This window comes from Trachypithecus francoisi, unplaced genomic scaffold (assembly GCF_009764315.1).
Source record: "Trachypithecus francoisi isolate TF-2019V2 unplaced genomic scaffold, Tfra_2.0 Lachesis_group4, whole genome shotgun sequence".
Classification (NCBI taxonomy): Eukaryota; Metazoa; Chordata; class Mammalia; order Primates; family Cercopithecidae; genus Trachypithecus; species Trachypithecus francoisi.
Genome location: NW_022681469.1, coordinates 139369110 through 139383763, shown reverse-complemented (window position 1 = coordinate 139383763; position 14654 = coordinate 139369110). Strand labels below are relative to the sequence as shown.

Sequence of the window (14654 nt, the reverse complement as noted above, 5' to 3'; positions counted from 1 at the left end):
AATGCATGCAGGTCTTAATACCTAGGTGATGAGTTGATAGGTGCAGCAAACCACCACAGCACACATTTACCTATGTAACAAACCTGCACGTCCTGCACATGTATCCTGGAACTTTACATTAAATTAAAAAACAAATGAAAAACATCAGGATAGCAATTCGCTGGGGTGGAGGCATAAGAAAGAAGAGGAAACTCTCAGAAAATTGCAACTTGGTAATATTCTATTTCTTAAGTGGAGTAATGGGTTCACGGGTTTCTTTTTGTAATTCTGCTTTGTAACTTTAGCATATATAAATTTATACACTATATATAATGTATATGTAGCATTTTATGAAAACAAATGACGTTCTTTATAAAATGCCTTAATGAAAACCTAAAAAAAAAAGTTACAAGGGTTTTAGAAGCTCTATGCAGAGACCACATATATATTTCTTATGTCACAGGTGGCTTTTAGTATATTCAGCGTTGTGCAACCATCCCTATTATCTAATTCCAGGACACTTTTTACCATCCCAAGAAGAAACCTCAAACCTCACTCCCTATTCTCCCCATCTCAAGATCACATAGGTGACTCATCAATTCACCTATTCTGGACATTTCAAATATAAATGGAACTATACAATATGTGGCCTCATGTGTCTAGCTTCTTTCCCTTAGCATGTTTTCAAGGCTCCTTCCTCAACAAAACTCCACTAATTTGTCTAAAGTTTTTCTTTTAACAGATCTATAAATCTGTTGTAATATTGTCTTTTGACAGAAAACTTGTGAAGGATTTGGAGTAGAATTTGTGATAAATACATGGAATCTTAATTAACTGTTAACAGAAAAATCAAACTCGGTAAATTTCTTAAAGAGGTTTATTCAGAGCCAATGAGTGACCACAGCCCCAGGAAAATACAAACCCAAAAAGCCTTAAGTGGTCCCAAGGCAGTCAGATTATAGTTTGGTTTTATAACTATATTTATATTTATAACTATATTTATATGTATAGTTAGGTTTTCAGGGAGCCAGGGGTTACAGGCAAAGACATAAATCAGTGTGTGGAAGGTATACACTGGTTTGGCTCCAAAAGGCAGGATGTCTTGGTGTGGGGGGTTTACAAGTTATAGGTGGACTCAAATACATAGATATATACACGTTAGATGATAGATAAGATAGACAAGTTATAGGTGGACTCAAATACATAGATATATACACAAAATATGACAGATAAGATAGATAGATCTTTTGGTAGGGATAGATAGGGTCTCCCTATGTTGCCCAGGCTAGTCTTTAACTCCTGGCCTCAAGTGATCCTCCCACCTCAGGCAGCTTGACTAAGAGATTCTTTAATTTACAATTGGTTAAAAGAGTGAGGCTCTGCGTAAAACTTGGAGTCAGCAGAAAAGAATGTTTAAGATAGGATGCCAGAATCAGCCACAATACACTGGGTCAAAAAAGACCTCTTCAGCAAGATTGATGGTCTGCAAGCTTGACTTAACCCTTGCCTTGCATGGCCGTAGGTCTTGTTTATAATTTGGTATCTTACTACCACCGTCTGTTAGTCTTATGATCTCTACTTTAACATTAATGTTGGTCAGTTGTCTAAATGCCAAAAGGGGCTATAACCAGAGGTGTTCAACCTCTCTTTCCAGAATGGCTGGGAACTCAGTTTTTAAGGTTTCTCTGGGGTCTCCTTGGCCAAGAAGAGGTCCGTTCAGTGGTTGGGGGGGCTTACAATTTTATTTTTAGTTTACAAACACAAACCAAAGTAATAATTTATTTTTATTTTATGCTTTTTGTTTTTGGAGACAGGGTCTTGCTCTGTCAACCAGGCCGGAGTGCAGTGGCAAGATCTCTGCTCACTGCAACCTCCACCTCCCGGATTCAAGCGATTCTCATGCCTCAGCCTCCCTAGTAGCCTGGGACTACAGGCGCACACCACCACTCCCGGCTAATTTTTTTGTATTTTTAGTAGAGACGGGGTTTCGCCATGTTGGCCAGACTGCTCTCCTGACCTAAAGTGATCCACCCATGGAGGCCTGGGAATACAGGCATGAGCCACCGTGCCCAGCCAAAGTAATTAACTCCACAGAAAATAAAAGGCTGTGCAGGAAGGCAAATTAATCAACACCATATACAGACCTCGGATACATTTTGTTTGGGCTATCCCGCACTTTATTTTGTAATTAAACACCACTATTTAAAAATCAGGAAAATTGCACATAAAAATCCAGAATTCTAGACGTAAAAAAAAAAAAAATTGCTAGGTCTAAATAAACTGCCTGCATTTACTCAAGAAGAGCTTCAAGTGCAGCTGCAAGTGGGCGCTCTGGAGTTCCCCAGTCTCCACTCACTCGCCCTCCCAACTCCCACACGCCTCAGCATTGCCTATCCCACTCCGCCAGCCCAGTCTTTCACCGCCCTAGGAGCTCTCCTACGCCTACGCAAGCCGGGAAGGACAGGGGGACAGCATGGACAACAAAGGGTCATCTCCCGCACTCCGTATGAGGACTAGGTACTGGTCGGGGGGCAACCGCAGCCTTTCTTCCTAGGTTCTTTATCTTTTCTAAGTTTCCCATCACCTAACGTTCCACTTCACCCCTCAGCAAGGACGGTACCCGCCGAAAAGGGGTGGCCGGAAGCTGGAGACGTGGCTTCCGGACAGGCAGTGCGAGGCTCACCTCGTTTCCGCCGGCGCTCCGAGTGACGTAGAAAGCGCGCCGCGCACCTCATGGTTCCGGGGACAGTTAGGGCGGCGGATGGAGGTCAGCGGTGGTTCTCGCGGCGTAGGTCTTGTGGCACGGGGATAAGGGGCGGCTGGGCGTGGGTTTCGAGGCGTGGCTGGGAAGGTGTCAGGGGTCTTGGGATGCGGTGAACCTGGGGAGCAGGCTGGGACGCGGTGTGCCTGGCCGTTCGCTCGTTCCGTGCTGGCTTGCCAGTGCGCACGCTTCCTGTCTTATCTAGCCCGCGCGGCTGGGCCTGAAAGACGCCGCCCCTGTTGGCCGTCCATGACCCCAGCGAGCCCGTTTTCGTGACTTAGTGCAAGTTGTTTTCTCTCTGCATTTTAGAACTAAAGTTTTGGATTGCTATTTGCCTAAACCTAAGTCCGGTTCCTGGGCTTCCGTTTACTCCCCTAAACTGCTTTTAGGGATCTTAAAAAATCGGAAAGGAGGCTGGGCGCAGTGGATCACTTGAGGTCATGATGAAACCCCGTTTCTACTGAAAATACAGAAATTAGCCAGGTGTGGTGGCGCAGGCCTGTAATCCCAGCTACTTGGGAGGCTGAGGCAGGAGAATCGCTTGAATCCGGGAGGTGGAGGTTGTAGTGAGCCGAGGTCGCACCATTGCACTCCAGCCTGGGCGACAGAGCGAGACTCCGTCTTAAAAAATAGAGTAAGTCGGAAAGATTTCTCCACTGTACTTAGGCTCAGGAAGCGGTAGATGTTGCGTATGGGCAAATACTCCGACTCTCTGAGATTTTTTTTTTTCTTCTTTAAGTGGAGTTAGACTAAGCTTTTTACAGCTGCAGTAATTCCCTCATATAAAAATAAAATGTGCTGGCCATATACCAAGTTCCAGGAAGTGGTGAAAGTTCAAACGTGCATTCTGCTTTGGCGGAAATGAGGCCAGGTGAACGTTTTAGCTTGCCCTTGTCACGTGTCTTCCCTGGGTCATTTAATCGCCGTAGGGAGCTAGAATAGCTAATAGATTTTTTTTTTTTTTTTTTTTTTTTTTTTGAGACTGAGTCTCGCTCTGTCGCCCAGTCTGGAGTACAGTGGCGCGATCTCGGCTCACTGTAAGCTCTGCTTTCTGGGTTCAAGCCATTCTCCTGCCTCAGCCTCTCGGGTAGCTGGGACTACAGGTGCCCGCCACCATGCCCGGCTAATTTTTTTGCATTTCTAGTAGAGACGGGGTTTCACCGTGTTAGCCAGGATGATCTCGATCTCCTGACCTCGTGATCCGCCCGCCTCGGCCTCCCAGAGTGCTGTGATTAGTGATTACAGGCGTGAGCCACCGCGCCCGGCCGATAGAATTGTTAAAAGCAACATGACGGCGATATGTAACACATTGCTGGAGATGGCAACATTGAGTTTGGCCTTGGAAGGATGAGATGTGTTTTAAAGGGCCTGATTGGGGGAGGAGGAGACCCGGATAACAAGCCCTGTAAGGTGAGGTGGAAGTGCAAGGCCTGTTTAAAATGGGGCCTTGTGTTGTTGGGAGGCAGAAAAAGGGCTAAGACTGAGAAAATCATTCTGGGCCATGTTATGAAGTGCTTCTTATTATTCCTTCAGAGTTTTTGCTGTTAGAAATTTGGTGGGGGGGGTTTTAGTAGGCTAGTGATGTAATCTACCTTGGTTTCGAGAGGCTCACACCTATGTCTGCAGTGTTAAAATATATCCACAGAGGCTTTGGGAATGTGAATTCTTTTTTTTTTTTTTTTTTTGAGATAGAGTCTCACTGTGTCACCCAGGCTGGAGTGCAGTGGTGCAATATCAGCTCACTGCACCCTTCATCTCTGAGGTTCAAGCAGTACTCGTGCCTTAGCCTCCCAGGTAGCTGGGATTACAGGCATGCACCATGATGCCCAGCTAATTTTTGTATTTTTAGTAGAGGTGGAGTTTCACCATGTTGGCCAGGCTGGTCTCAAACTCCTGACCTCAAGTGATCCACCCACCTAGGCCTCCCAAAGTGCTGGGATTACAGGCATGAGCCACCATGCCTGGCCAAGTCCGTAATTCTTAATCCTGGTTACCCTTGAAATAAAGTTTAAAAAAATGCTGTCTGGGTCCTGTCTGCAGAGATGCCATCATTTAGGAGACCTTGGGCAGGACCTGGGAATCTGAATTGTTGAACCACATCCTAGGTGATTTCAAGTTACAAGCAGGATGAAAGCCTTCCCACCCAGGCTGTAATGCTCCTGAGTTTTGCTATTTGATGGCATTCTGTACTGAAACAAAAATCCTGTGAGATTTTTGCTTCAGAAAATACTATCACATGTCTGTGGATTGTCAAGAAAGACTTCGTCTGATTTTACAGATAGGGTGGCTTTGACTCTATTTCATTTGTCAAGATTGTGAGTCAGAAACTGCCCCTGTAGTAGCCCCTTCTCTCTCCTTTTTCTCTTCAGGGTTTGGAATCAGTTGCTAGGAGTCTTGTCTCTCTGCCACCCAGGACATTATGGCAGCTCACCTGGTAAAGCGATGCACGTGCCTCCTGAGAGAAGCTGCTCGTCAGGCCCCTGCCATGGCTCCAGTTGGCCGACTGAGACTTGCCAGGGTGGCCCATAAGACTCTGACTTCCTCAGCCACCTCACCCATTTCCCACTTCCCAGGTTCCTTGGTGGAGCTGGTGGAGAAGGAACAAGCGTTTACTCCCTACGTAGAGAACCAGGTGGACCATCTCATCAAGAAGGCCACAAGACCAGAGGAGCTCCTGGAGCTACTTGGTGGCAGTCACCACTTGGAAAACAATCATGCGGCCCTAGTACTTATCCGGCTCTCTCACTTGCTGTCTGAGAAGCCAGAAGACAAAGCCTTGCTTATACAAGATGCCCGCTTTCAGCAACTTCTCTGCGTGCTCAGCAGTCAGGTGGGTGCTGGAGTGTTGTCTGAGAGCATGGACAAGAGGAAAACAACCAGAAATGCTGGGGTCCACAGCAGCCGGTGCTTACCAAGCATAGACAGGGGCCCTGCAAGGTGCTTTATTGTGCTTTCTCTTTGTTTATCCTTACGAGAGCCCTGTTAGGTAAATATTGCTATGCTCGTCTTACAGACAGCCGAGACACTTAGTAATAGAAGCATGGGAAGTGAGCCTGGTTCTCAGTTCTTTGGGTGCTTTCTCCCTCACCGTATAGTCTTGACTTGTATTGCTCTCTGCCAGTGTCTGACTGATGGCAAGGCACTGTTCTTGAAGCCAAAGGAGATGCAGCATAACTGATGGAAGGTCCTTGAAACTTGAGACAGACATGGGCATGATCTAGCCATGTTCAGACCCTCCAAGGATGACCATGGAGAGAGGCAACAAGACCCATTTGTGTGGCCCTGAGCAGGGCAGGTTTCAGTCTGCTCACTGTGAGGGACTCCCTTCTTAGAGAGTCTTCCCCGGGGCTCCATGTACGAAAACAGGAGTAGACTCCTGCTGTGGCTAAACTGGCCCTAACTCCCTGGTCTGGTTTGGAAGGGAGGTGCTGGGGCACTGAAACCATGTTTCCAGTTGTCAGGTGTAATGAAGAGAAAGGCACTATCCAAGGAAGGCGTTGCACTGAGTGCTTTTCAAGCTGCAGGTTATAACATCAGTATAGTGGGATGTGGCCAGCTGTTTCTTAATGAGTTAGAGTAGTATAGAACATACCAGAATTCATCACATATAGTAAGGGGAATCAATAATGTCTCATGAAACTTTTGTTTTAATTATGTATATATTTGCATGTGTCATGTGGACTGGGGTTACAGTACATATTTATTTCTTGCTGGGGATATAATTCATAAAATGAACTTAGTTAGGCCCCCTTGTTATTTGGCTATAATTCTAATTGCTGTTTATTGACTCTTTACTCACATGTGATTTAAGAAAGTCTTAGGATGCAAGACTGAACATTGTAACAAAATTATAAGGCAAGTATCTGTAATGTAATAACAGCTTTCTTTTTAAAGATTTTCCTGCTGTCCATGAAACCAGAAGGTCGACACCCAGATCTTCTGTAAGATTAGAATTTACTCCAGTACTTTCTCCCTCCTCCCCAGCCCTTCAGACAGCGGCTTCTGTTCCCAGGTCACCTCCTTGAAAGTGTGGTTTCTGCTTCCCATTCATAAGTGAAGAGACTGAACGTGAGGGTTCAGTGTTGAGAGACTTGGCCCAGGAAAGGACAGAGCCACACTTGTTTTACCATCTGCTCTCCTGCGAGGATGGAGTCAGGGCCAAAGGGCTCTAGAGCCACCCATGTTGACAGTCTGGGCCCTGTGGACACAGTACCTGAATAGCAGTTACCCTCTTCAGAAACAGCAGGCACCAGCAGAGAGGGTGGGCTGTGGTGCAGGTTTGGATCCAGAACTATGTAGAAATAAGTTCACCTTTGTTTACCTGTGCAGCGGGGCTGATGGTTCTCCTGGGATGTTGGTGTCTCATAGGGGTACACACAGAGAAGGATGCCTGGCATTTAGTAAGAACCTGTTCAGAGCTGCTGCTGGTAGCAGCAGCAGCTTGGTCATCCCCAGGAGGCCTCTGCATTTGGGTGCTTAGTGATACCAGGGGTCTTTTTACCCATATGTCAAAGGCTTTCCTGCAAACCTTTGTGCCCAGGTGCTCCTTTTGCAGGCAGTTGAGAGTCTGGCGTGCTTGGGTGCCACATCCCTGGAGGGTAAAGATGGTGGTTCACTGCCTAATGCTCTGCAGGGATTCCTGCTTATTGCAGCAGTTGCATGCCTAAGAAACTTCACATTGCCAGAAACTGTGAGGTTGGTTTGTTAGAGAACGGTTTAGGGATTGGAGCTTCTCTGACTCAAAAACAAATTATTTTACTGGAGAAAAGCCAGTGTTTTTTGTTTTCTTTATTTTTGTTTTGTTTTGTTTGAGACAGAGTCTCACTCTGTCACCCAGGCTGGAGTGCGGTGGCACAGTCTCAGCTCACTGCAGCCTCCATCTTCTAGGTTCAAGTGATCTTCCCACCTCAGCATCCTGAGTAGCTGGGACTACAGGCGTGTGCCACCACACTTGGCTAATTTTTGTATTTTTAGTAGGCACAGGGTTTCACCATGTTGACTAGGCTGGTCTCAAATTCCTGACCTCAGGTGATCTGCCTGGCCCAAGTTTTTAATACCTAAAACTTTCCATGTCATTGCAAGTAAAAGTCATGAATGATAACAAAACTGATCTTAGTAAGCCTAAGTGCCACCTTCTCTACCATCAGGTCACATCCATCAGGCCCAACTTTTTCTCTGACCTCTTGTATTGACTTGACAGCTTTGCTTGCAGCTCAAGTCTGCATGCCCACCCCCAGAGCTGTAGCCAGGACCATGTAAAAGAGTGTCTCTCTAATCAACTACATTATGTCAAAGCTTCATTGGGGAAACTTGGAGAATTTCTCTTGCCACTCAGAGTTCTTGCTTGCAAGCAATTGCAAATGACCTCAGCCACCTTGAGCAGAAATGTGCTATTTATTGTAGCCTAGAGGATCAGGCTCAGAGGTGTGCCCTTGGATCTGGCCGGTGCCTGAGGGGAGCTCCTGCTCTGCTGGTACTTGGCAGCCATGTCAAATTCAGTGCCTGCCCTGCCCATGGTAGCCACTGGCCCAGAAGGCTGCCACAGAAACACTGTGACTCATGGGCCCTGTTCCTGTGTCCCAGGCTCAGGGATAAATTTGGTTACAGACACCAAGCGTCTAGGCCTCGAGGTTGAGCAAGGCTGTGAGGAGCAGCAAGGCACCCTGGCCCTGTTACAACAGAGTTAGGAACTGATACTGTCTTCTCTGAAGAGTTGTAGTAAATGCACATGAAACAAGGTTCAGAGAGGAGGCCTCCAGCTCACACACAGGACTGACAGTGCCACATGACTTCTCCTGTGTCCTTTCCCTGCCCAGATAACCTCAGTCTGGCATGGTACCCTCTCGAGGCTGCTGCGGAGCCTCTATGCACTGGGCCTCCCCAGGACCTCCAAGGAGCTGCAGTCAGTGGAGCAGGAGGTCCGCTGGCGCATGCGGAAGCTCAAGTACAAGCACCTGGCCTTCCTGGCAGACTCCTGTGCCACCCTCTCACAGGAACAGCACTCCCAGGAGCTGCTGACTGAGCTTCTCATGCACCTGGAAAGGCGCTGGACAGAAATTGAAGATGGCCGCACATTAGTGACCATCATGATGAAGGTGGGACACCTCTCGGAGCCACTGATGAACCGCCTGGAAGACAAGGTACTGGGCCTGAAAGCAGGTGGCACCCAGCCTGCCTCCCCTGGGCTTTGGACTTGTTCTTTGGGTGACAGTTGTCTGCAGAGGGGTGCATTGTGTGCACTGGGATCAGAGCCCCGGGAGCTTCTGTCTGGAGCCTCAGACATCACATGGGGTAGGACCAGAGGGCTCAGAGCTGCAACAGATGGTTGCCCTGTGGCTGCATTCATCAAGCACCACTTGCTCTTCCCAACACAGGTGCTTCCCTGATTGCACCTTTATCTTTCCCCCAAACCCCATCACAGCACAGTCTTGAGAAGGGGGCATGGCAGGCAACTCCTAAAGTAACACAGGTACTGCCCAGGCCTGGCTTCTGGCTAGAACTCTCCTGGAGATGTGTTAACCCCTATCAGCTGTAGCCCTGCAGTCACGTCAAATTCAGCGCCCGTTCCTGTCATAGCGGGGGCTGGCCCAGGTGGCTGCCACAGCAAGCTCCACAGCTCATGGGCCCTGGGTCGCCTACCCTGGGACCTGGGGATAGTTTGGCTGTGGACACTACTCCAGGTCCAGGGGTTCCCTGGGGTGGATGAGGAGGCAGACCCTGCACAGTGGTCCTGTGTTTAGTCAGCTCAGGCCCAGTTGCTGTCTCACAGGGACTGCACTGGATGGGACCATGGGACCCCTGCCCCCAGCTCGTCCCTGCCACCCCAGGCCATTGAGCTGACCTCTGGCTGTGGTTGACAGTGCCTGGAGTTGGTGGAGCAGTTTGGCCCCGATGAGCTGCGGAAGGTGCTGGTGACGCTGGCAGCTCAGAGCCGGCGGTCCGTGCCCTTGCTGCGGGCCATCTCCTACCACCTGGTGCAGAAGCCGTTCTCTCTGACGAAAAGTGTGCTCTTGGACCTGGCCTACGCCTATGGTGAGCCCTTTGGACAGAACAGTGGAGAGAGGGGAGCTCTTGCCCTGCAGATACCTGCAGCCATGTCAAATTCAGTGCCTGTCCTATGCATGGTAGGCACTGGCCCAGAAGGCTGCCACAGAAACACTGTGACTCATGGGCCCTGTTCCTGGGTCCCAGGCTCAGGGATAAATTTGGTTACAGACATCAAGCAGCAAGACCTCGAGGCTGAGGTGGAGGGGGGCCGCTGGTGGGATTGCTGACCCTCCCCAGCTAAACCCTGTGATCTACTCTGTCCCGAAGGCAAACTTGGCTTTCACCAGACCCAGGTGTCCCAGCGCCTGGCCGCCGACCTGCTGTCCCTCATGCCCAGCCTGACTTCTGGTGAGGTGGCCCGCTGTGCCAAGTCCTTCGCCTTACTCAAGTGGCTCAACCTGCCCCTGTATGAGGCCTTTGCCCAGGTGAGCCAGGGCCTGGCCCCAGCTCAGAGAAGCTGGCTTCCTGGCCATCTGCTGGGAACCATTGCCTTAGTCGGGAAAGCAAAGCCAGTCTGCAAATGCCCACTTGTGGAGGCAAATACATACTTCTTGCATTTTGGCTGATTTTGAAAGGGCTGCTATTCAGTACTCAAAAAAGTGTTTGAGAACTGTTTCCTCTGTTCTTTCACTGACCATAAGTGCTTCCATCCGTTTTGGGGTAGCTGTAGCAGGTAGCAGCATGGCTGGTGAGGCTGAGAATCCACTCAGAACTGTCTCGTGAATCACTGATCCCCCCCCCCGCCAAAGTGGAGCTGTACAGAAAGATGACACCTGCATTTGCGTTTATGTGTGACCAGTCTAAACTAAGTTTACTGGTTGGAGAATATTTCTAAAGCCCTTACCGGAAAGAAGCAGTTTCTAAGTGTCCCCAGCCTCTGTGGGTAGTTGCTGCCAGGCGAAGGAGGATCTAGGCCTGTGTAAGTCCTTCTGTGTGCCCAGCACAGCTCATGGGCCCCGGATGGAGGGTCCTCCCGTTGCTGCTGGCCACGCAGGCTCCCCTCAGACTCAGAGCTGGGCAGGAGGACAACGTGCTGGGCAGAGAGCTTATTCTGTCCATCTGCTATTTCTGATCTATCCAGCACGTCCTGAACAGAGCGCAGGACATCACTGTGCCTCACCTATGCAGCATACTTCTGGCTTTTGCACGTCTGAACTTCCATCCACACCAAGAGGATCAGTTCTTCAGCCTGGTACGGCCTCTGGGCTCCCACTGCTTGACCTTTATCCTCCCCTGCAGCTAATCGTTCATGAACTGTCCTCCCAAGATCAGCTCGCGCTGGGCGGAGGGGGAGGGGCCGCTATGTGTGGCATGGGAGGGCAGGGGGAGCTGGCTGGAGCCAGGCATCCTAGGGATCACTGAGAGCAAACATGAAATCCTGCTGTCTCACTGACTGCCCTGCCAGGCAGCGCTGGGGGGTCCTGCCTCTGGTACTCCTTTTAATGCCCTGTTGATGCTCAGAAGCTCCAGTGGGCCTTCATGCTATGTGCCCCAGCTCAGGTTAGGAGGGGGAGCCTTGTTTATGAAGACCTCAGGACAGCCACAGAGGCCAGCAGGCCAGATGTGACCCCGGGCTCCCTGGGATTCTATCAGGGGTTTGCCTGGTACAGTCCTGAGAACAGCCAGGGGCTGGGAGCACTTCACCTCTTGGATGTTCTCATCTCTCGGAGGACCAGAGATTCCTCCTCCCTTTTCCCAGGTACTCACTTGGAGACATGATGGGAGAAGGGATTTTGTTCCCTGCCAGTAGGTTGGTTGTAGTAAACCTAATCAAATGCCAGCATTCAGCAGCACTCTTCCTGCTGTCCAGAGTGATGTTGGAACATGAGGAAGATTCCTCGTACCTTCAAGCCCAGGATTGCTCCAGGCCTCACCAAGGTCCAGGGTTCTGCCTCTTGTTCCCCAGTAGCTTCCTCTGGCCTCATCCCAACTGGGCCAAGACCATATCTTGGACTGTGACTCACCCATGGCTGTTTACAGCCCCTAAGGAGAGCCTGCTTTCTCCGCCACACCCTATCCTTCCCCAGGTACATGAGAAACTAGGGCCAGAGCTGCCAGGCCTGGAGCCAACCCTGCAGGTGGACCTGGTGTGGGCCTTGTGTGTGCTGCAGCAGGCACGGGAAGCAGAGCTGCAAGCCGTCCTCCACCCTGAATTTCACATCCAATTTCTAGGTGAGCCCCTTGTCCTTAGTACTGCTGGAACTGGGGAACTGCCTGGGCTTGTCTGCCTAGTGCCAGGTGAGAATTTGGGGCAGATGGAGGCCGGGGCTGTCACTCCCCCTTGCTCTCCATCCCCTCCCTGTGGGTGGCCAGCAGACTGTAACTCTGCTGCCTCCTGACCCAGAGAACTGGGCTGGGACTGGGTGTAGGGGTGCTACTGCCCTCTCATCCGGGATCTCCCCATCTCTGGCCCCTAGACCCACCTCCCTCTACTTTCTCCTTGTTCCCTAGGGAGCCAGTCTCAGAAGGATCAGAACACCTTCCAGAAGCTGCTCCACGTCCACGCCACTGCCCTGCTGGAGCACCCCGAGTACTCAGGCCCCCTTCTGCCAGCCTCGGCTGTGGCCCCTTGGCCCTCAGCCCTTGACAGGAAGGTGACCCCCCTGCAAAAGGAGCTGCAGGAGATACTGAAGGGGCTGCTGGGGAGCGCCGACAGGGGCAGCTTCGAGGTGGCCACGCAGTATGGCTGGGTGCTGGGTGAGGGCTCCCCCTGGTTGGCACAGGGCCAGGCACTGCCTGAGTCTAAGAGGACTCTTCTAACCCACCCCCTCTGCAGTAAGAACTGACCTGGGGAGCTGTAGGGTGTCAGCCTGGGCTCCCCACAATCCCATCTTGGTTCATCCTTCCTGTGGGGGTGTTTCTGAGGGATGTCCCCCAAGATGTTCTTATTCCACACTTCTGCCCCAGATGCTGAGGTGCTGCTGGACAGTGACGGCCAGTTTCTGCCTGTAAGGGACTTTGAGGCACCTCATCTTGCCCAGCCAACTGGGAGCCAGCCACCACCTGCAGGGGCTAAGAGGTAGGTGGCCAGAGACCTGTTGGCCATGGCCCCAGTAGAGGCCATGGGGGCACCATGGATGTTGGACTACATATTCTTTGCTTTCCCTCTTTCACCTCTGAGGGGCTGGGAGACTAGAAGCCTGCCAGCCACCCCTTCTTCCTTCCAGGCTAGCTTTCCTGCGGTGGGAGTTCCCCAACTTCAACAGCCGAAGTAAGGACTTGTTGGGTCGCTTTGTTCTGGCCCGGCGACACATACTGGCTGCAGGCTTCCTGATAGTGGACGTGAGTACCTCTTGGGCAGGTGGTCACTGCACAGGGAGAATCCCCAACCCCCACTAGAAAGGGGATCAGGTGGAACTGAGCCAGCAGGTATAGACACATGCCCTGCCCGTGGCCCCAGGCCTCTCCCAGGATCCCAGGGAAGGAGTTTACTGTGGATCCTAGGTGCTCCAGCCTCCCGTCTAACCTTCCCAGCATCTCACCCCGTGGGTGAACCCAAAAAGGCAACCAAGCCTGTTCATTCAGCTGTAAGAGGTGGGCAGGATAGGGCCCATTCACAGATGAGCAGCTCGAAGCCCAGGAGGCTGCACAGCTGTTGGGGCTCTGAGTGCAGTGGCTCTGCCCCCTTGGTCAGAGCCTGTTGTCAGGAAAAGTAGGACCAGCGGGACTGGCAGGAGCAGAAAGATGCGGGTCCTGGGCCTGACTCTGGATTCATACCTGGGAGACCTTAGCTAAGATCAAAGGGGGCCACCTTCCCTGGAAAGGGCCAGTGAATGAATATGTGGCTTCATGAGCCACACAAGCGTTCTGTTTTCTTCTTTGGGTTGTTGAGAGGTTTTTAACTTTTTAAAGTTCAGAAGCCCTTCTTGGGCCTCCAAGTAGTTTGCAGACCTCTCCAGCACTGACAGTGCTAGCACCTCTCCCTGCCCGCACCGCCTGCAGTTCATGGGCTCTGCCTTGAAGACTTGGAGGCCAAGGGGCAGGTGTGCAGAGCTGTTGGTCACCAGAGGTGTTGGGTGAGGGGTCAATGTGAGGACAGCAGGCAAGCAGGCAGAGCCACTGGCTGGAAGGGATCCCCTTGCCCATGTGACCTGTCTCCCCTGCCTCCTTCTAGGTCCCATTCTATGAGTGGCTGGAACTCAAGTCTGAATGGCAGAAAGGCGCCTACCTCAAGGACAAGATGCGCAAAGCAGTGGCTGAGGAGCTGGCCAAGTGACTTGTGCCAGCAGCATGGGCCGCATGCCTCTCCGCTGGAGGTCTAACCATGGGTCAGCAAGGAGGGTCGCCATTGAGGACAAACCTCTGTGCAGGACCTTGGCCAGAGTGGGGAGGGTGGCCAGCTGCTCTGAGGGACAGAACATCCTCTTGTGTGTAATAAATCTTTAATTTTGGTGTTAGACCCCTGGGGCCTTCCCAGGCTTTGTCACCCTCTGCACTCTCAGCACTTGTCTGTCTGCTTTGGGGAGTAGGGCATGGTTCTCCAGAATCTGCCCTGTGCACTCCCCTGCCATGCCCAGCCCAAGAGGGCTGCTTTCGGGACAGACCTGGGTTGTCACCTGCCTGTCTGTCCCAGCTTCTTCCCTTCATGTGTGCATATTCACATGTGCCGTCCTCTTGCGTAGGGGTCTCTATCAGCCCCAGAAGACCAGGTGGAGTCCTAGAATTCTGAACCTCCAGGGCAGAGGAGCTTCCCAGGGAAGCTGATTGGAGGTTCAGTGCATGGCTGGGGGTTCTGATGGAGCTGTGGCTACTGAACCACAGCCATCCTGGGAGGCTTTCTCACACTTGGCTGAGTGAAAGCACCCTGACAACATGTGGTGACAGGTGCGATGTGAGGGTTGGGTGAGCGCTTGGAAGGTGCTGGCTC

The 14654-nt window shown here is 51.2% G+C and overlaps 1 protein-coding gene and 3 non-coding genes across 9 annotated transcripts; all 4 read left to right on the top strand.

Annotated features, from left to right (window-relative positions):
* The first annotated feature begins 2367 nt into the window (after nt 1–2367).
* Nucleotides 2368–14228, top strand: TBRG4 (transforming growth factor beta regulator 4). Of its 6 annotated transcripts, none has more exons than XM_033194102.1 (12): nt 2625–2746; nt 3986–4150; nt 5110–5570; nt 8557–8880; nt 9601–9772; nt 10055–10212; nt 10869–10979; nt 11815–11959; nt 12239–12484; nt 12695–12806; nt 12955–13069; nt 13902–14228. In XM_033194102.1, exons 3-12 carry the CDS (start codon nt 5160–5162, stop codon nt 14001–14003), a joined length of 1896 nt encoding a protein of 631 aa, XP_033049993.1. In that variant the 5' UTR covers nt 2625–2746; nt 3986–4150; nt 5110–5159; the 3' UTR covers nt 14004–14228. The 6 variants fall into 6 exon arrangements, with proteins under 6 accessions (XP_033049996.1, XP_033049993.1, XP_033049992.1 ...); XM_033194104.1 differs by having other exon boundaries at nt 2670–2767; XM_033194106.1 differs by lacking the exon at nt 3986–4150 and adding an exon at nt 2946–3081 and having other exon boundaries at nt 2684–2767.
* Nucleotides 8220–8353, top strand: LOC117073862. The gene has a single exon (XR_004433412.1). It is a non-coding gene; the product is annotated as a small nucleolar RNA SNORA5 (small nucleolar RNA).
* On the top strand, nt 9279–9414 carry LOC117073863. Its single transcript, XR_004433413.1, has one exon. It is a non-coding gene; the product is annotated as a small nucleolar RNA SNORA5 (small nucleolar RNA).
* LOC117073861 lies at nt 9828–9961 on the top strand. Its single transcript, XR_004433411.1, has one exon. It is a non-coding gene; the product is annotated as a small nucleolar RNA SNORA5 (small nucleolar RNA).
* Nucleotides 14229–14654: the final 426 nt, after the last annotated feature.